The sequence below is a fragment of the Lissotriton vulgaris genome, chromosome 10 (genome assembly GCF_964263255.1).
Source record: "Lissotriton vulgaris chromosome 10, aLisVul1.2, whole genome shotgun sequence".
Classification (NCBI taxonomy): Eukaryota; Metazoa; Chordata; class Amphibia; order Caudata; family Salamandridae; genus Lissotriton; species Lissotriton vulgaris.
This window is the reverse complement of record NC_141698.1, coordinates 124,973,881-124,993,918: the sequence shown is the minus strand read 5'-3', so window position 1 is coordinate 124,993,918 and position 20,038 is coordinate 124,973,881. Positions and strand designations below refer to the sequence as shown.

Sequence of the window (20,038 nt, the reverse complement as noted above, 5' to 3'; positions counted from 1 at the left end):
TTCCGTCCATCATCTTGTGTGTTTTGCTGAAACGGGGGGCAGGCCAGAAGACTGGCCTCTGAGGACCGTAACACCCTGCTAGGGGTGTAGTTGGTTAGTAACACCCTGCTATGGGTGTAGTTGGTTAGCCGATCTTTGATGTAGCTGGGGGCTTGGCCATAGATGGTTTTGTGTGCAATACAAAGGCCTTTAAACACTGTTCTTTGTCTGATCGGAAACCAGTGTAGTTGACGTAGAATGGGGGTGGCGTGGGTTCGCCTCGGCGCTCTATAAATTAGTCTGGCTGCATCATTCATGATGACCTGTAGTCTCGTCGTTAGTTTACCCGGAAGGCCGAGATACAGGGAGTTTCCATAGTCCAGCCGCGACAGTATCAAGGCTGAAATGGCCATTCTGAGTGTGGCGAAAGTAAAGAGGGGGGAGAGTTTCTCACTGAGCTATCCAACTGGCTAGAAGTATCATGGCCAACAATTATCAAAATTCAGAGATCATTGCACGCGTAGATTCAAATTCAGGAATCCTTTATTAAATCTATTACCTCTTCCAACTACAAATGATGTTTTGTGGGTCACTGTTGTGCCATTGTACTGTTATCACTGGTTCACATTGTCGTGTCCTGGCAGAGCTAACTCGACTTTGGATGTTCTGAGGTTGATAAAAATGAATCCTGTTAACTTGTGTTACCTTTACAAATTACCGCAGTACTTAGATATGTCAGCCTTAAACTGTTATGTAATAGTATTGTATTCTTTTTTGCCACTGTTGTTATTAAGGTTTGTATGGGGCTTAGATATCGGGCACATGCAAAGTGTCTCTTTGGAGCCCTTGGTAGGTTGCAGTTTCAAAATCTGAATAATGTAAATTTACTTGGGTGCTGGCATCAACATTTACCAAACCTGCATCTCAAAGGCAGGGTTGCTGTCTGTTGAAAATACCTTTTTTTATTTTATCTTGCTTAAGCCTTTTACTGATCATTTGCTTTTAACCTGTTATTCTGTAACATAACAAACCCTGTGCTTCCTGTTATGACATGTTCCTGTTTTTTGTAACTATCTCAGCGGTGGGTAGAGGGGTGAGAATGAGTGAGTGACCTTGCAAGGCAATGGAGACCATGAAAGGGATTGCAGATGTACTGTGCGTTGTATTCAAAAATATAAAATGCTTAATATACAGATGCACTCCAGCACCTAGGAGTGCGATTGGTGGCATGTGGCACTTTACAATGGCCTTCCAGTGAATTAAAGCAAGCCCTCCCCGCAGACTGTTTTCTTTGTAACCAGTGAGCCCCTCATGTCATGTTTCTGTTTTTTGCAACTATCTCAGGGGTGAGGATGAATGAGTGAAGGGCAGCTGAAACTTAGTGGTCACATGACCGTGCAGGGCACTTGGGACCATGGATGGGATGGCTGACTTTCTCGCTCTCTCCCTGCGAATGCTCTCATGGTACTTGAAAAATATGCTGTGGCTTGAGAAACAAGATAAGAACATGATTTACAGGCCTCTTCGATTATGGTCAGAGAAACAAAGGGCAAGCAGTCACAGGGCATGGGAGGGAGCAAGCAACAGCAGGAGGAGGGTGGCTGGGAGATGGGATAAGAAGAAATGCGGAGTGGGGAGAGCAATTTCACGATGGTCAGAGAAGCATAGGGCAACCAGGATGAAGAAAGGAGGAGTGGTAGGAGGGTGATTGGGGGACAGGACTAGAAACCAGATAAGAACATGATTTACAGGCCTGTTTACAGAAACATTGCAGTGCTCAGAGCAAGAGAAATCCCAACCACTCCTGAGATGGGCTCTTAAACAAAGAAAAAAGAAGTTCCCAAAATGCTCATATAATGAGGTCAGTAGAAGGATAGTAGAAATTGGTTCATGCTCTCAGGGAGGGCTAAAGTCAGAGGCATATCGCATGCTTGCCATGCATTCATGGGGAGAAAGATTAGGAGAGCGATGTTGGAGCCAGCAGACAGCAAGCAGACAGGATGCCTACGGGTGGACTGAAGCCCACACAGTATATACAACATGTCTCTTTCGAGACAGCGCATGTGCTGTCTATAGTCGAGACCTAAAAAAGCAGCACATTTTGACATAATAAACACAATTTTAGCATACAAGCCCTCGATATACAAAGATGTATCAATGATTGTCTGAAATATTTACACAGAAGGGCATCCTGGTGCTAGGACAAAAAGCAAAGACAGCCATTAGTTAAGGCAAGAATATCCTATCCAGTATTTCAGCTTTTTCCGAAATAAGCTAAGATATGGATCACAGCAGATCTTCTAAAGAGGGTTCCAGAGTGTGGCCTCCAGATAGGAGACAGAGAAACCTTTCACAAAACATTTTTGACTGGCCCAATTTCATGACTTGGTTGTAAGTTAAGCCAGAGCTTGTTGCAAATAACTTTTACCACCTCAGTATGAAGCAGGTTTCTGCATCTGGTAATCTGTGGTAAGAATGTTCGTACATATTTGTTATGTGCAATTTTGTTTTAGTGGGGACGGGTTCTATTGGTTTTTTGTGCTGCTGCGATTTTGTTCTGTATTATTTCAATGTGATTTACCTATATTATAATATTGTAGTTGTGTTGCCTTATTAGGTTTTAATTGTGCTGTTGTCATGCTGAGTATGTTATTGTGTTATGTTCTGTTGCTTACTTCAGATGTTAACAAATGCTGCTTCATTTTTAACCAAGAGCAGCACAGGCATTTAAAGGTCCTCGAGCAACAATAATTTACCACTATCAAAGGTGGTAAAATACCAATGCTCCAGCTCAGCAATTATTTTAAACACCACGTAGCCCAAAACATTTAAAGCGCTCACTTTATGACACATGACCGAAGTGTAACAGATGCCAAATAATGGGTTTTGAAACTAATGTAGGACAAATACCTATGCTGGATTAAGAAAGGACCATCTTTGTAAATGGTGTGGTGCAGAACTAAAGATCCATAAAAAACAGCAACAAGATGCCACCTGTGAGCACCATGCAGCCACTTCAATACATTCATTTTAGTTTACTGCATCCTTTTACAGTTACGGTGTGTTTTTGTACATAAATAATTGATAAACAAGCATCTGACAAATAGGGGCAAGATGTAGGTCGCCCAATACCGGTCGGCAACGACCGAAATTACCGAATTTCGACCATTACCAACCGTTATTGGGCTTTTTAGATGTAGGTGGCATTTTTTTAGGATTCGGTATTTTACTGAATCGGTAATTTAAGGATTCGGTAAAATGTCGAATTCTTAACATGCAGATTCGGTAAATTACCGAATCCAGAATGTAGGGAGCACTCAAGTTGGTGCATTCCTCAGTTAAGGATTTGTTATTTACCACCAACTACAAGTTGGTGGTAAATAATGAAAACCTTTGAAAAAGCATTTTTTTTCCTTTTCCAACAGTGCGCTGTGGCAGACATACATGCCCTTAGGGCATGTATGTGTTCCACATGTGCACCCATACATAATTGAGGGGTGCAACAGGGTGTCAAAGTGACACCCTGCCACCCTTCAATGTTTTCCCCCTTTTACCGAATCGGTATTTACCGATTCGGTAATTGTCATTCATTCCTATGGGCCTCAGGCCCATAGAAATGAATGGCAATTACCGAATCGGTAAATAGCGATTCGGTAATTACCGAAACTTACTGATTCTGTAATTTTTTATGAAAAATTATCCACATCCCATTTACCTATTCTTAAATACCGAATCGGTATGATTCGGTATTTAAGAATAGGTAAATTGAGATTACCTACATCTGTCCCTTAATCTTTTCAAATCCATAAAATGCTAGTTTCTTTGCCTCATAAGTAGCAGGTGGGGCATTTAGTTTGGTGCCATTTAACCCCTTCCAGGCTCATGACGAGCTGGGCTCGTCATGGAGTAGCTTCCTCCCAGGCTGATGACGAGCCCAGCTCGTCATATAGATTGGAAATAACGATTTCTCAGCACAGCAGGGGAATATGCTGAGCAGCCATGGGGTTAAACAGTGTAGAATTAATGATAATTGTTTGGGATCAATGGGCCTCTTCCGTTACATAACATTTTTGTCCACCTCAAGATAGTTCCCTACATTTCTCTGGTCCTCCTCATGAGTCTGCCCATCATGTCTCTGGTCCTCCTCCTGTTTTTTTGCGCTTGGCAGTGATTGCAGAATCCTTACTAGTCAAGTCAAGTCAAGTCAAAAACCACTTTATTGGATTTTGTTAAAAATCATAAAAGCATGCTACAAACAATTAAAAGACATTCCAAATACATATAAAAAATGTCATACAGTACAATATCAATATCAGTTTTTAAAACAGTTAAAAAATGTCGAGATTAAAAAATCATCATGTACAAAAAGGCGAAGCATACCAACAATCGTCACAAACCCCAATGTTACACTTGTAATTTCCTCTTCCTAATCCTAACAGCAGCAACAAGATAATTTGCCACGCTGAACATCACCAAGGGGGATTCTAGCATTTGTAAATACAGGAGTGCTGGTTTTGCCTGTAAGAAAGCTTTCCCTTTCAGTAAAGGTACCAAATACTTCTGTCTTGGGATGTTGTAAAAAGGACAGAACAACATTAGATGCATATTGTTTTGAAGGGAAAAGTCATCACATTTACATACAGGTGCGTCCTCAGGCTTAAACCAACCCTGACTATCGCAGAGTACCATATAAATCTGGTTAAATCGGAATTTAACCAGAAGCCACCTGTGAAACGGGATATTTACTAAGGCAAGGTACGGTTGAATGGCTATACAGGTAATTGTCATAAAATGGGCTCTAACCGTGGCTTTTGTTAGTTGATGTTCCTCTCTCTCCAAGGTCTTAAGTTTGAAAAAATTAAGCTTAACCCAATCTAGGTCTGCTTTTTTCAGGCCAAGCGGGGAGGAAAATATCTCGGGGCGTCCAAGTTCTACTGAGCACTTGTGAATATATGACAGCCAAGCAATATCTTTATATTTATCAAGTTTTAAACAATCCATCAATATTTTATGGTTTAGACCTAAGTTGTTATTGATCCAAACCCTAATCCATAAAAGAATAGGTGCCATGGAGAGGATATCGGAGATATACCCTACTCCAAGCTCCTGATGGACTGAGAAGGTGGCTGTCGACGGAGGGAGCCCTAGCATAGAGCGGAGAAACTTGTTAACCTCCTTTTGAATGGTTTCAGTTTTTATGTAGCCCCACAGACCTGCTCCGTACTTTGCTATAGCTAATGTTTTTGCCCTATATAAGGCTAGTAATGCACCACTTGGTTTCCCCCCAAGTCTCCTTGAGAAGCTTAGGATAGCATTTACAGAGCTCCTCACCGCTTTGGTTTTAGCTGTTATTTGTGGAATCCAACTTCCCTTGGAATCAAAAATGACACCAAGGTAAGTGAAAACTTTAACATTAGTGATCGCTTCTCCTTTATAGTAAAAGGATTTAATATTATTTTTAGCAGTCCCAAAAACCAGAACGTGTGATTTAGAATTATTCACCACTAGGTCAAGAGAGGACATAAAGTCACTAAATGCGTTTAAAAGTCTCTGGAGACCTAGATGTGTCCTAGCTATTAATGCAGCATCATCCGCGTACAGGAGCACTGGGATATGAGTATCTCCTGCACGCGGTGTGTCCACAGAGACAGCCAGAAGGGTTTTTTCCAGAGAATTTATGTATAGAGTGAACAGCATAGGGGCAAGGATACAGCCTTGCCGCACACCCCTACCTGATTTAAACCATGCTGTGCGATGTCCTTCTTGATCCATTCTAATAGAAGCCTTTAAATCCTTGTGGAGTTCAGCTAAAAAGTGGACCAGAGGAGGGTCCAATCCCAAATTTAGCAATAGCTTCTTCATTTCCTGTGTACATGTTCAGGTTCTATTCCATGACAGAGAAGCTGGGATGTTGTACAGTTTATTAATGTGCTTTCACTGCGCTTCTCTTGCATCACAACGTAAGAGGTTTGTGTCTTTGGCATTGCAAGAATATCTGACATATTGTCGGGAAGTTTTGATGAATTCACTATTAGTCTCAACTCCAATTAGTAGTTTTGCAGGAGTTTAACTTTTACATAGCCTGATGATCTTTTATTACTATCATGTACCCAAAAGGGCCTTCAAAGGTTATTATTAATTTAAGGCATCATCTGACAAAGTGACAAGTGGATTATAGTATGTAACTGTTTATCTTGAGCAGGTATATAAATAAATCCTTAATTTCTATAAAGGTGATATTGAAACCACTCAAATCTAGGGAACATTCATTTTTCAAGCAATTTAAGGAATATTGTTGAGCCAATCAGTTTCAACGTGTCTACTAATTACTGACAGAAAAACATTTTTTTGTTGTCCGACTGGGGTGTGAGCCCTAGTCAAGTAGCAACTACAATCCATGTCAGGGTGAGACACAAGCCAACCCTAAATTAATCTGTGCTCAACCCTCTGGTAGCTTGGCACAGAGCACTCAGGCTTAAATTAGAGGCAATGTGTAAAGTATTTGTGCAACATTTCAAACACTAATGAAGTGAAACCCATCACAGAATCTCACACCAAAATAGAACTTCTTTATTAAAAAGAACAAGTCCAAAATGCCCAAAATCCAATCAGTAGAACCGGAAATATGTAATTTTAAAGAATTTAGAGGAAATACCACCAAAAAGCAAAATGTGCCAAATGTAAATATGTGGCTGCACAAGACCGCGACAAAGTCACAAGTTCAGGCCAACCACGATGGAGTGCAGTCAGGCTTCAGGGACCCAGTTAGGCACGCTGAACACAATACCATAAATCCTGGTTTGCGAAGCATTGTGAGTATGAGTTATTAGTATTGCCATTGGATGTTAGTAATGGGGTGGACATATTTTATTTCTTCATGATATCCCATGTATAAACAAGCATTTACATAGCCTTTGGCCCCATTATTTGTTTTGCTGTAATTGTTTTAATAACACTCATAACCTCCATTTGAACTCCTGTTAATGATTTTCTTATTACCGTTCCACCTGAACTTGCAGTGATAAGAAACAACCTTGGGCTGTGGCCTATTAAAACATACTGCATGCCAATTGTGACATCACAATGCCCCAGCACACCCAAGGGCCAGTGGCAAGGTTTTTTATCCAGGTAGGAGGACTGGACAATATACGAAGGCAGGATTTTGAGGAGGTTTCATACTTATCCTTAATTTATTTATTTATTTATTTATTTATGGGTTTTTATAGCGCTAGAATCGACTCCAACTGGAGTATCTCTGTGCTTTTGGGCCAGTTAGCATAAACAGAGGATGCGGTATTGCCTGGGACTAGATCTCATTTTTTAACAGAAGAGTTTTGAGTTGTTTCCTGAATTTCAGATGTTCAGAACACAATCTAAGAGTCAGAGGTAGTTTATTCCATAGTGTGGGTCCCACTACTGGGAGTGCCTTACCTCCGTGTCTAGCCTCCTTGACACGAGGCACTACCAGTAGATTACTGTTGCTGGATCTGAGAGATCTGGGGGGAATATATGGAATGAATTTCTTTTCCAGGTACGTGGGGCCTTGTCCATTTACGCTCTTATGTATCAGATAGCATATTTTGAATTTAGTCCTCTGTCGAATTGAGAGCCAGTGCAGTTTGTCAAGGAGGGGCTTAGATGCAGTTCTTGGGGGGGCATTGAGGACTAGGCGGGCCGCCGTGTTTTGAATTACCTGGAGTCTGGCCACCACTCCCTCATTGGCGGAGAGAAGCAGGCCATTGCAGTAGTCGATTCGACTTAAGACAAGGGCTTGGACTAAGGTTTTCCTGAAGGGGTCTGGCAGCAGGGGAAAGACTTTGCGTAACAGGCTTATGGTGTGGAAACATGAGCCTGTAACGTAGTTAGTGTGTTGTTTCAGCGATAGTTCCTGGTCAAGTCGGATCCCCAGATTTTTGACGACCTGTTTAGGTTCTGGGACAGTTCCAAGGTCATGCGGCCACCAGTCTGGGGTCCATAGTATTTTTGCCTCCCCAAACAGCATAACCTCTGTCTTACTGACGTTGCACTGTAGGAAGTTAGTGGACATCCATTGTGCTACTGCCTTCGTGCCTGATGAGAAGGAGCTCTTTACTTCAGCGGAGAGAGTCTTAAAGGGGAAGAGGAGCTGCGTGTCATCAGCATATGAACCGGGAATGAAGCCAAATTTGCGCATCACTCTTGCCAGGGGTGCCACATAGATGTTAAAGAGGGTTGGGCTCAGACAGGAGCCCTGTGGCACCCCTTAAGGCAGAGTCCCTCTTGTCAGCACTTTACACATAGTGGCTGTGAAGGTTTGTGCTCTGTGCCTTGCTACTCAGAAGGTAATGTGTGCTTTCAGACCTATCACAATGCCAATTGGTTGGAAAATTATCTTCATGGGCTGATAGAGGTGGACCAATCTGGATTTATTAAGGGCAGACAAACCAACTATAACATTAGACGGGTTACCCACCTAATAGAATGTTGCACAGAAACAGACACCAGTGAGTTTACTTACATTAGAAGCAGAACGAGCTTTTGATCGCGTTAGCTGGTATTTCTTAGGCAAAATCCTGCAAAAGCTAGGCTTAAGGACGCGAATGATCAATTGGAGTCAAGCATATTCTAAAGCACCCACAGCATGCAGTACAATAAATCAGAATAAACCTGACATACTAGAACTGCGGCTATAGACCAGGTTGGGATGTCCCATGTAAGAACTCCTATGTTGCACACTTTTAGAAACACTAGTAGCAATCCTACCGGAAGATCCAGAGGTACATGGGGTTCAATTCAGGCGGTGAGCATCACAAACTTTGCTTTTTTGCCAACTATGTTGTTTTGATGCACTCTGAGCCACAACAATCACTAACCGCTGTGACACACCAGCTACAGCGTTTTGAAAAGGTAGGAGGGTTCCACATAAATACTGACAAATCTGAAATACTTAACTCAACACGTGCACTAACAGAGATCACTGCACTAATGACGAATTCCTATTTAGATGGGAAACTTCACACTACTTAGGAATCAATATTACGTCATCTTTATAAAAGATGGGACAAGCCAACCGGTCAGACCTCAAAAGATACTGTATCGCGGCCGAGGGCAGCGCACTCACTATTGATGCTCCCACATGATAGAGGAGGTCTGGCATGCCAAAACCTATAGGAATACTATTGGGCAGCCCACTTGCGAGTCGGTCGTGCAGGAGAGTGAGAAGCATTGGTTCCACATGGCCCGTGCGGTGGCATGCCGGCCATTGGGGGACCTTGCTTGGCTGCCTAAACACGCCCGACCTCGAAGTGCGTATGTCGCGGCACCAACCAAAACAGTCCTTGAGATCTGGAATAACATTGCGGTTAACCACATCGCTGCGTGCAGGATTTCCCTCCTGTGCTGGACCACAATTAAAACGGGTGTGGTCATGACGAGCTCAGCTCATCATGAGCACACGAGCACTGTGCTGCATGACGAGCTGAGCTCGTCATGAGCATGGAAGGGGTTAAAAAGGGGCTGACTTCTTTTCCGTCCCCAAACACGCCCATCGCACGTAATTTGGAATTCCACCCGGGCCTCCTAACACTGGCGCTCAGTAGATGGAGCCCTGGGGAATGGCAGACGATTTGCGACTTATTTGCAGGGGATGACATTAAAACATTTGATACATGCCAATCCGAATATGCGCTGCCCCGCACGGCGCGACATCAGTACATGCAACTAAGGCACTTGCTCTCTGCCCCCGAGATCCATACGGCGGAAACACGCCCCCTCACCCTATTCAAGTAACTGGTGAGGGGCTTTGAGGGCACCCGGGGGCTAATTTCTAAAACCTATGAGGTGCAGCAGCACTCGACCCTGATGCGTGGTCATAAATATCAGACTTCCTGGCAGGACACCACCTCGGGAGGGATCTCTCCCAAATAGCGGGATCAGTTATGGTAGGACATCCCCAAAAACGTATTGTAGCCTTACCTCCTGTAAAACCACATATAAGCTAATGCTCCAATGGTACTACTCGCCTTCAAGTCTCGCTACTATTTACTGCACAGCCCCCAACCTCTGCTGGCATTGTGGGAAGGAGGAAGGCACTCTATATCACATATGGTGGTCTTACCAGGTGATAACAACCTTTTGGAAGGGGATCCTGGGACACAATAAGGGCGTTGTGGGGTACCCGATCCCACATTTGCAACATGTGGTAATACGAGGTATACGACCCTCTACAATGGCGGCAATGACCGCGCGGACTGGGCCCTCATAAGCCACTTACAACTAGCAGCGCGCCAGCTTATAGCGTGTCCATGGAAACAAACCTCGCCCACCTCAGTGGCCCAATGGCTCGTCAAAGTTTGGCACATATTGGCAATGGAGAGACTCTCTCATAATATTGCAAACACTGAAAAGTAATTCCAAGGCATCTAGCAGCCACTGATCTCATACTTAATACACATTGCGTTCACTGGCTTTAGCCCCCCGAGGCGGAGGGCCCTCCAACTCCTTCCCAATGATTGATCAGTACCTTCACTCAGCCTCTGCGAATGGTTCTGGATGCACCAGACACTGATTCCCCCCTCCTTCCAAACCCCGACACGTTTTAGTGCACAGAACACACTGGACGTCCCATGTCACATACCACGCAGCAGCGTGCACTGCCTCTGTTTAATTGTTGTTGCTTGTTTTTCTCCTTTTCCTTTTCCTTAACGCCCCCCTGGCCATAGGAGCACGCACGCATTCTAACGTATAGTACATCTGACACAGTGGGCTAACAAGCCTATCAAGGGATACCTGGGGGCAGATACACCCCTAAGGGTGCGACCACGTTTCACGACCCCTCACTCTTGATTGTACCTTCCGGGGCCCCTGAACACTGAACTTACATGTCCCTGACTATACTACATAATCCCATGCCTCGCTCAGCTTGAAGGACCTTCTGCAGCTTGTTTAGCCTGTGTGCAATATTTGATTCTACGCTGCCGGCCAAAAGTGGTTGTAGGCAACTTGCTGTGTATTCCTATGTTGATTTCCCTGATTACTTTGTCAGTCTCTATGCTGCCGGCCCAGCCAGGGTTGTAGGCGTTAGAGCTCTGTTCATTATAGATTGCCTTTAATAAGGGTTTTTGAAAAATGAAAATAAAAGACGCATTATCGCAATAGATGGAGCGCACTCCCTATTTCTTGGCTGGGACAAATAGCGACAGTAAAAAGGAACATGCTGCTGTGACTTTTATATTTATTTCAGTTCTTGCCCCATTCCATACCTAAAGATGAAGTCTTAGACCTACAAAAAAGTATAGAAAATGTTGTGTTGGGAGGGAAGAGGGATATGCTCTTTAGAAAACTTATGAAGGCGTCAAAGGACGCCTAGCGATGCCCGATCTATGGCGATATTACCAAGCAGACCATCTCCGACTCCTCTAAGCTTGGACTATTAGAGAACAGACAAAAAAATGGGTATTCGTGGGAAGAGGAATAATGGAAAGACCATCATGAAATGTCCTAAGGCAACCAAAACAAACCAGACTCAAGAACACCTATGCTAGTGAAATCCTGAATTCCATAATAAAAACATGGGAAATGACTGATATCACACAAGGGCTCACAACTTACCCCTCGCCATTCATGTCTATCCACCAAAATCCTGATTTCAACCCTGCAAACAAATGGTTGGCCTCTCAAAGATGAATAGGTGGTGATTGTCTTATCCTGAGCCACATATATGAGAAAGGAAATATAAAATCCTTCTTACAATCAACACTGATTTTAAATTCTCAGAAATGAACAGATAAACATAAATGCAACTATGCTACTCAGCAACACGCCCAAACATGAAAGAAGGGGCAATGAGAGATCACACAGCATTTGAAAAATACATAAAGACAGGCTCTGAAACCAAAGGAAAGGTTTCAACATCTAGAAAATACTGAAAACAGAGAAAAACAAAACCACTGGGGCTTCCATACACAATGGGAGGCAATGCTGGAATGAGATCTCTCTGACAGTGAATGGGGAAAACTTTGTGAGAATATAAGTAATGGACACAAAGATTTCACACTGAGAACAAATATTTAAATTGATGTATCACTAGTATCTAACACCAGACAACTATAACGGATCTACCCAAATATGCAGAGGACTTGTTGGAGATGCACTAAAGGGAAAGGAACTGCCCTCCGCATATGATGGGCCTACAATAACCTGCATCACTTGTGGAAAGAGGTTCTCTCCTATACCAAATGGATAACAGGTGTATCCATCACTGAAGACCAAAAATTGATTGTGCTGGGACTCAGAGGGCCCAAAGAGCGAGGCATGAACAATGGACTCAGGAACACTAACGCAACACGTACTGACGGCTGCAAAACAGCTTATAGAGGCTGATTGTAAAAGATCAGATACTTCCACAGTCAATAGATGGTACCCAAAACTCTTCAACGTTCTAGCCGTGGACAAAATAATACATGACATAGATAATCAACGGGATAAGTTTCAACAAATCTGGCACCTTCTGATTGACCCAGTGCTTAATTTGTAAGATATTAAGTGCCAGAGCTCTGACCAGGAGGCTACTGCAGCTTGCACCACCCATCGCCCTTGTCATCACCGCCAAAACAACTACTATCCATCTCTCTTGCATGTAAATGCGACAGTTCAGATTATTCCAGGTCCCCAAACCTAAAGGAATGTCTGGGGAGACAGGTATTAGCAATTTTAATATATATTGTATTCCTAAACACCCGTTGTTCAGCTCATCTCTAAAATAGATGAGCAGCGCCACCATGTGGTATACTGTTGTAAGTACGGTGTCGACAATTTGGTACAGGTGCCCAGCACTGGAAATCAATTAAGTGCCTGTGCTAAGCACCGGCTCATATTAAGCACTCATTGACCACCTGCTGGAACTGGAAACAAGTCCATCAAGATCACATGGAGTTAGAACAAAAGATTTCAACTATTAACACCTATAGTGCTAACAACAAAGCAATAGCACATTTGGAAAGTTGGTGTGGAAGAGATAAAACTTTCCAATTAACTCAAACATTTTCTCTGTGTGTAAGATGGGGAAGGGGGGAAGAAGGGACATTTGAAGTTTTCATAAAAGTTATGTTATGAGAGTGTAATTGAGCCTCATTGATTATATGGGAAACTGTATACTTTTGCCAACCATGATTGCTTCTCAATAAAAATTGATACATTTTTTTAAAAGGTGTGTGCTGTTGGTCTCTGCTCCACCACTCAGCAAAGTTCATGCTTTGCTGCTACATACTATAGCAGTGAAAGTCAATTAGTCAGAAGCTCTGGAGGTGATCAGCAACATGCTTATACTTCCAAGGAGCCAATACCCTTCACCCAGTGGCATCTCTAGAATGTTTTTTTAGGGAGGGCACAAATTAACCCAGAGATAAAGCTTTTGGGACATCTACACATGTATTATATATACACATTTGCTTATAATGTTTAAATCTGACTTTCAATATACATGTGGAAAATTGACAGTGGCAAGGTGTAGTGTTTTTTTCTCCACGCCGCTTCACAGCAAATTCAACACCTGCACTGGTGGGGCCCAAGATGGAACCAGGCCAAATGGAGCTGCGGTACAGACCCCATCTGGGCCCCATTTAGAGCTGATGATGAAATTCCTCTCACAGTGAAACGCTTTGCAATAAAAAAACAATGGGCCCAAATAAATCAGAAATAAAGAAAAATATGGGCACAGGGTCAAATCTTCACCTTTTTATGATTTCTTTCCTAACCACAATCATTCTGTGCAGTACCTTGAAAAGCAGGTGCAGATGTGCTGATGGAAACATCATGTGACAATGACCACAAGCTCCTATTCCACCAGTGTGGTGTTCTACATAGCATTCAATTCACATGAGGTTATACAGTCTTACAATGTAAAGCTCTCCCTCCACACCCAGCACATTGAGTGGTGATCTGTTCCGCCTTAGTGAACCATTTCGAGGGTGGAAAGAGGGTAGATTGGATTTTGGTAATGCACACAAACAAACATGATGCGTTTTTAGACCTAAGGGCCTGGTTTACATTTGGGCGAATGGATTTAGTGTTGCCGCCATGGCGGAGTACTTTACTGCAGTCATGTCGATGTTAGTCCGTCTGTCAAATTTAGAGATGTCCACCAGCCCAGTGGATTATGTCCCGAATTTCCAGGAACCCCAGTCATGGCAGTTCCTATAAATGTATTGAAAGTTTGATGAACGGCTCCATCAACATAACACAGGAGTATGCCAAACTTTCAATTTAAAAAAAATTAAAAATAAGCAAATCCTAAAGTAGGATTTTCTTTTTTGAAAAAGAGGGAAAAAAACGAATTAACCCTCCCCATGGGAGTTTTCCCCCATGATGTTTGGGTTATTTCAAAGGTTTCAATGTTGCTTGCAGACAGTGAAAATATGCCACTCGAAATAGGGTGGACAGTCATTCACAACTGATCAAATACTGAGCTCCTGTCCTGAAAAGTAGAAGTGAGTTTAATGCCCCAGTAGATGAAAGGATAGCTCAGTGGTTTAATGCACATGCTGTAGAGATAGACATAGACCGAAGCTTTGCAGGTTTGACATCCTGTTAGAATAACAGATGTTGTGTATCGTTTACAATGTAGACCTCAATACCAGGAGACCATCAATCTTGGCTGTCCCATGTGACAAAATTGTGTGATCCTTTGCGGGATAACTTTATCTACCCACGACACCCCTGTACAGTATCGAGTGCCGGAAGAGTTATTCCATAGTCCCTGGCATGAAAGAAATATGAATGCAGTTACAGCCTCTGATTGGAGGTGCAGTTTTTGCAGCCACATATTATAAGAACTAAAACGCCACTGTTGTCTCTAAAAAAAGACAGTGAAAGGCACCTTCAGAGTTCTTAAAGAGGCACTGGGCGTTAAGGCTTGTTCCTCCTCTCTGTAATCCTAAAACTCTTTAGTAACCTGCAATATTCTCACAACGACCAGTACTTTGTTCAGTGTTTAATATTAATAACTAGCTTACCCATCGCGCGTTGCTGCGATCTCAGAAGAAAGGAAATTTAAGGAAACTTGTTATGATAACATTCAATTTACATTGTGTCATTTTTATTGAAACTTATTCATTATAATATGGAAAACATTTTAAAGTGTTGTTTTAATTCTGTTTATTTATTCGAGTGCTTGTGGATACACAGTATTTTCTGTTTTTTCATCTGGTGCGTACACGAATAAATCAGAAGGCTTTCCGACGCGTGAGCTGGCCACATACGGTTGTCCATGTGAGAAGCACGGATTCTCCAAATGTAGTCCACACACTTCCAGCGATTGCCCTTGTGATTTGTTGATGGTCATTGCAAAAGCGAGTCGCACCTTAAACTGTAAACGTTCAGTATTGGAAAGATTATCAGGGCCCTGGGGGGCCGGGGGGCTGATATTTAACATTTATTTTTTTTGCCAGAAACCTTCGCGGGAGTGTACTCAACAACTTTTAACAATTTTTTCTTTTTTTGCCAGAAACCTTCGCAAGAGTGTACTCAACAACTTCCCAAAGTTTCATAGCGATCGGATGAATGGTGTAGTTATGCATAAAGGACAAACGGACATACTTTCGTTTTTATATAGAGAGATTTTTTCCTGAGTTTCATATAGCGCAAACACGATCAAAGGTATCTGGTATCAGATGCTTTACATGAGCACCAGTTGCTTAGACAAGGAGCACATTAATTTTTGTTAGGCACGGGGAGATAAAGTGATTTGTCAAGAATCACAGGATGTTGAGCGTCATTGCCGAAACCGGGTTCTCCAGATTTGAGATCCACCGCCCTAGCCCTTAGGTTATATATTTTCCCCTAACAATAACACATTTATATCACACATATGACAAACCTGTCACACTGAGTTTTAAAATGTTTTTACACAACACTCATTTTGTTCGAGTTGGAAAGATAAAAGGCTGAGCCAGCCCAGCCAAGATCAAAGTTGTGTCTTGTAAGTTATGGAGTCCACAGAGCGCTGCAGCTGGTGCCCCACCCACTGGGCTATTGAAATACCTGAATGGTGACGAATGTGCCTTGTTTCACGTCCTCTTCCTCGCGCTATCCTCTGCTACCCCCCCCACCCCCTCCTCCCCCCAAGCAAGGACATTTAGGCTGTTTAAAGTTAATGAAAATTATTTGCGGTTCTTTTTTAGTTGGACAGGCTGGCAGATAAAAAAGGTAAGAAGTCACTGTGAAGTACTTACAGAAATAATACAGTCACGAGCACAACAAGCAGAGCCCAAGTTGCCATGGAGAGGTTTAGTAGAAAGTCCATGGCCATGGTGACTGGTGGAGTCAGCGCTGCCTCTGCCCTCTGGTCTGAGGTGAATGCTGTTTTCACAGTGTTTGCTTGGAATGTTTTCAATGCTTTGGGTGCTGTTTCTTGTATTGTCCGTCCCCGTCACTGGTTGGTCCACGGGTAAACCAGTTGAAATGCTGCTTGTCTGCAGATATGCTAATTTATCTCAGCAGGATTATTTAACTAAATAGATCATATTACACCAGCCGTCGGGAACTGTTTGTCCTGGAAATGTCGATCACTGTTTCCCTAAAATAAACTTCTCAAACGCTGCCTTATTACTAGTACGTAAACAAACTTAGTTAATTGTGTCGCCTTCAGATATTTACTAATAAATTAATCAGAGATTTATATAAATTCACCCTGATTTTAAAATATAACCAAGAGTTAACTTCCCCTTTTTGAGGTAAATAAAATGAGTTATAGATCTGGAGGCTTATTTACAAGGCCTTTGCGCCACTTTTGCGTCATTTTTAACATGGGAAAAGTGACGCAAAAGTGGTGCCAGAGGCTTGTAAATCTGACACCTGGGGCCTCATTTATGAGGCCTTGCGTCAGTTTTGCGCTGCGGATGCGTCACTTTTTGTGACGCATCTGCGCCGTAAAACATGCGCCTTGTTGCGCCATATTTAAAAAGTGACGCATCTAGGTAGATGCGTCACTTTTTAAACCCCTGCGCCACATTATACCTACGTCAGGTATAATGTATGCAGAGGGGGCGTTCCCCCGCAAAAAGCCTCATAATAGTGACGCAGTGAAATCTATGAGATTTCACTGCGTCACTTTTAGGATGCGGTTGCGTCAAAATCTTGCGCCTGCCTCACAGCAGGCGTAAGACTGACGCAAGCCCTTTCACATGGGGCTTTCCCCATGTGAAAGGACGCATTGCTGGAGATGCGTCACTTTTGTGACACACTCCAGCAATGCGTCACTTTTGCGCTTACAGATGCGTCAGAAATACTGACGTATCTGTAAGTCCTTGCGACATGATGCGTCATACATTAAATATGACGCATCATTGGTGTCGCAAGGAGTGCGCAGTGAAAAGTGACGCATCGCTGTTTTCACGCAGCGATGCATCACTTTTCATAAATGAGGCCCCTGGCATTTACAGTGTTGTAAAGCAATGGCGGTGGTACAACACCACTATTTAATTCCTCTGATTACCCAATGCGCGTTAAAACAGCCAAACAAGAACTAAACTTTCGAAAGAGACAAATTAAGCAAACGATCAAACGGTTCAAACCAGCCTTCGTGTGAGGGTAGATGAAGATTGCAGGGAGAGTAAATTCGAGCGAAGCCAGAGGGTCTTACGTGGTCCAAAAAGCTAAAGAATGAGCCGCCAGCTAAAAGGCTATGTAAACGTTATAGTAAAAATATGATAACGTTATTCTATGTGAAGTATACATGGGATCACAGAATTTGGTCAAGTGCAGAAAATAAGATTTGAACCCGAGTTTTCTAGAAAAACACTGTGCAATTCAGTCGTTGAATGAGTTTCCATTGTCTTCTGTTTAACACCGAACACAGAGGCATATTATCAAGGGGGATTATCTCCCCTTTTTTGGCTTTAAAAGCCAAGAAAGCGGAGATAAAATTATCTCCCTATTACCTAGCTGTCGCTAACACCAGTTAGCGACAGCTAGTAGGAGATAGCGACCATTTTGGGCCCCACTTTGCATGTCAGTGATATTTATCACTAATGACATGCAAAGTGGGTGTGCCAAGATGTTAGCGACTGTTTTCGCTATCTCCTATTACCAACTTTCGGAGATATTCGCGCTAGGCGCGAATATCTCCAAAAGCTAGCACCTGCCCTGAGCAGTTCTTAGCCATGTTATCCAATGGGAGGTGGATAACATGGCTAAGAGCATTAGCTCGGTAATGCATGAATATCGCTGACTTTTCAGCGATATTCATGCATTGCGGCCGATTTTTATCGCATTTGCGATAAACCTTGGTAATTCCAAGGTTTATTTGCGCTAAAAATCGCCGCAGCTCTGCGGTAAATTTTTGTCTCTAACCAAGCAATTGCTTGGTAATATGCCCCACAATGTCTTGTGTTTCTTTCAGGAGATAAACTAACACACTGAGTTAAATTAATACAAATATTACATGTTAAAACAAGATATTTTATGTTTAAAAAAAAATATTTTGTTATCCCTGCTAATTCAGGGGCGGCTCCCCCATTATAATATGCTGAGGACCTCCCCCCCCCCCCCCCCCCGCCCCACTAGGTGGCAACAGATGTAAACATATGCAAAATAAAATGATTATAGATCAGTTTTATTATCATTTTATTTTTCTTCTTACCTCCTGAAGGCTGCCAGAGAGCAGCCTCATATGGTAAGGCAGGCGGGGCCATGCAATGCACGGCAGCAGCGGGGAGGAGGGGTGATGGGGACCAGGCGCGCAATGCCCATTGGGCTCAAAAGGTTTTAGCCACCCCCCCCCCCCATCGTGTGTGGCAGCCCGGGCTGAGACAGCTTTCCGGGCACACACACTGCTACACCAGAGTACTTCACAGGTCTTTAAAAGAAAATGTGACGCTAGCTGCGCCTCTGATGGGCATTACTAAATACACTTGACGATTTAGCCGGTGCACACTTAGCTTTTGTCTACCCGGTTGAATTGTACAGCTAGCTGGGTGGAGAAAAACCACAGGCTCCCAAGCACGGTCTGAGTGGTAAACCATGCCACTCAGACCAATCCCAGCACTGCTCTTATGCTGGGAATAGAATTCCCAGCATGAGAGCAACGCTGGGATTGACATCTGGGAGCCTGCGCAGTGTGCACCAGTCGAGGATCAGGGGAGGAGCAAGATGGAGTGGATACAGCTCCAAGTAAGTAAAGTTTTATATTTTTATTTATGTTTTTGTCTGTGCTTATTTTTGTATCCTTCTCTCCCCCGCCCTATCTCTTCGGGATAGTTAGGTTCTTGTATTGTATTGTATTGTATTGTAATTGCATTTATATGGTGCGTACTACCCCTGACGAGGCGCTGAAGTGCTTTTTCGGCAAGTAGCACGCTACTCTGGAACCCAAAAGGATTAGTTGTGAATTAGTATAGGGAAATATGAAATTGATTTCAGCGGTGGATATGTTAGTCTGTTATTTAGATTGAGAAGGTAGCGGAGGGATAGAAGAGAGACTGGTTTGCATTTATTAGCGCTTGCTACACCTGATGAGGTTTTGGAACACTTTTTGACGAGTAGCAAGCTACTCTAGAACAAAAACATGATTAGTGGTGAGTTAGTCTAGGGAAATATGAAATTAATTTGAGCGGTGGACACGTTAGTCTGTTATTTGGATTGAAAAGGATAGTGGAGGGATAGAAGAGGGTAGGTGTCGTGTCTACGAGGTTGGCACTGCGCAGCGCAATCACTCACGGACACAGGTAGGTGCAATCACGCTTCTTTATTTCGATATTATATACTGCTGGTTACATGCACGTCCTGCTCCTTGGTCGCCCTGGTCGAATCTGTCCTCTTCCTGTCCCCTGACCGGATGTGGTGTCCGGTGACCTGGTCACCTCCCTCACGACCCACAGGGTCCTAGTGTCTACTGTCCCTACTGTCATGTCGCCTTGTCCGTCGTCTTTCTGTCAGGTCATGACATCTCCCCCCTTGTTGCAAACAACAGTTCGTGTCCCAGTTCTACTAATCACTCCGTGTCACCACCATTTACATTATTGCTCGTCGTTGCAGTGAGAGAGAGAGAGAGAGAGAGAGAGAGAGAGAGAGAGAGAGAGAGAGA

General features: G+C 43.2%; 1 protein-coding gene across 1 annotated transcript in view; it reads right to left on the bottom strand.

Moving 5' to 3' along the window:
- The window catches only part of LOC147684821 (cytochrome P450 3A21-like), a 242,933-nt gene extending 226,549 nt beyond the window's left edge, over window positions 1-16,384 (bottom strand). Inside the window, exon 1 of the mRNA XM_086940698.1 lies at window positions 16,188-16,384. Within this exon, the coding sequence (XP_086796824.1) occupies window positions 16,188-16,264 (77 nt within the window). The 5' untranslated portion in view covers window positions 16,265-16,384. The remainder of the gene's footprint in view (window positions 1-16,187) is intronic.
- Between the last annotated feature and the right edge of the window lie 3,654 nt (window positions 16,385-20,038).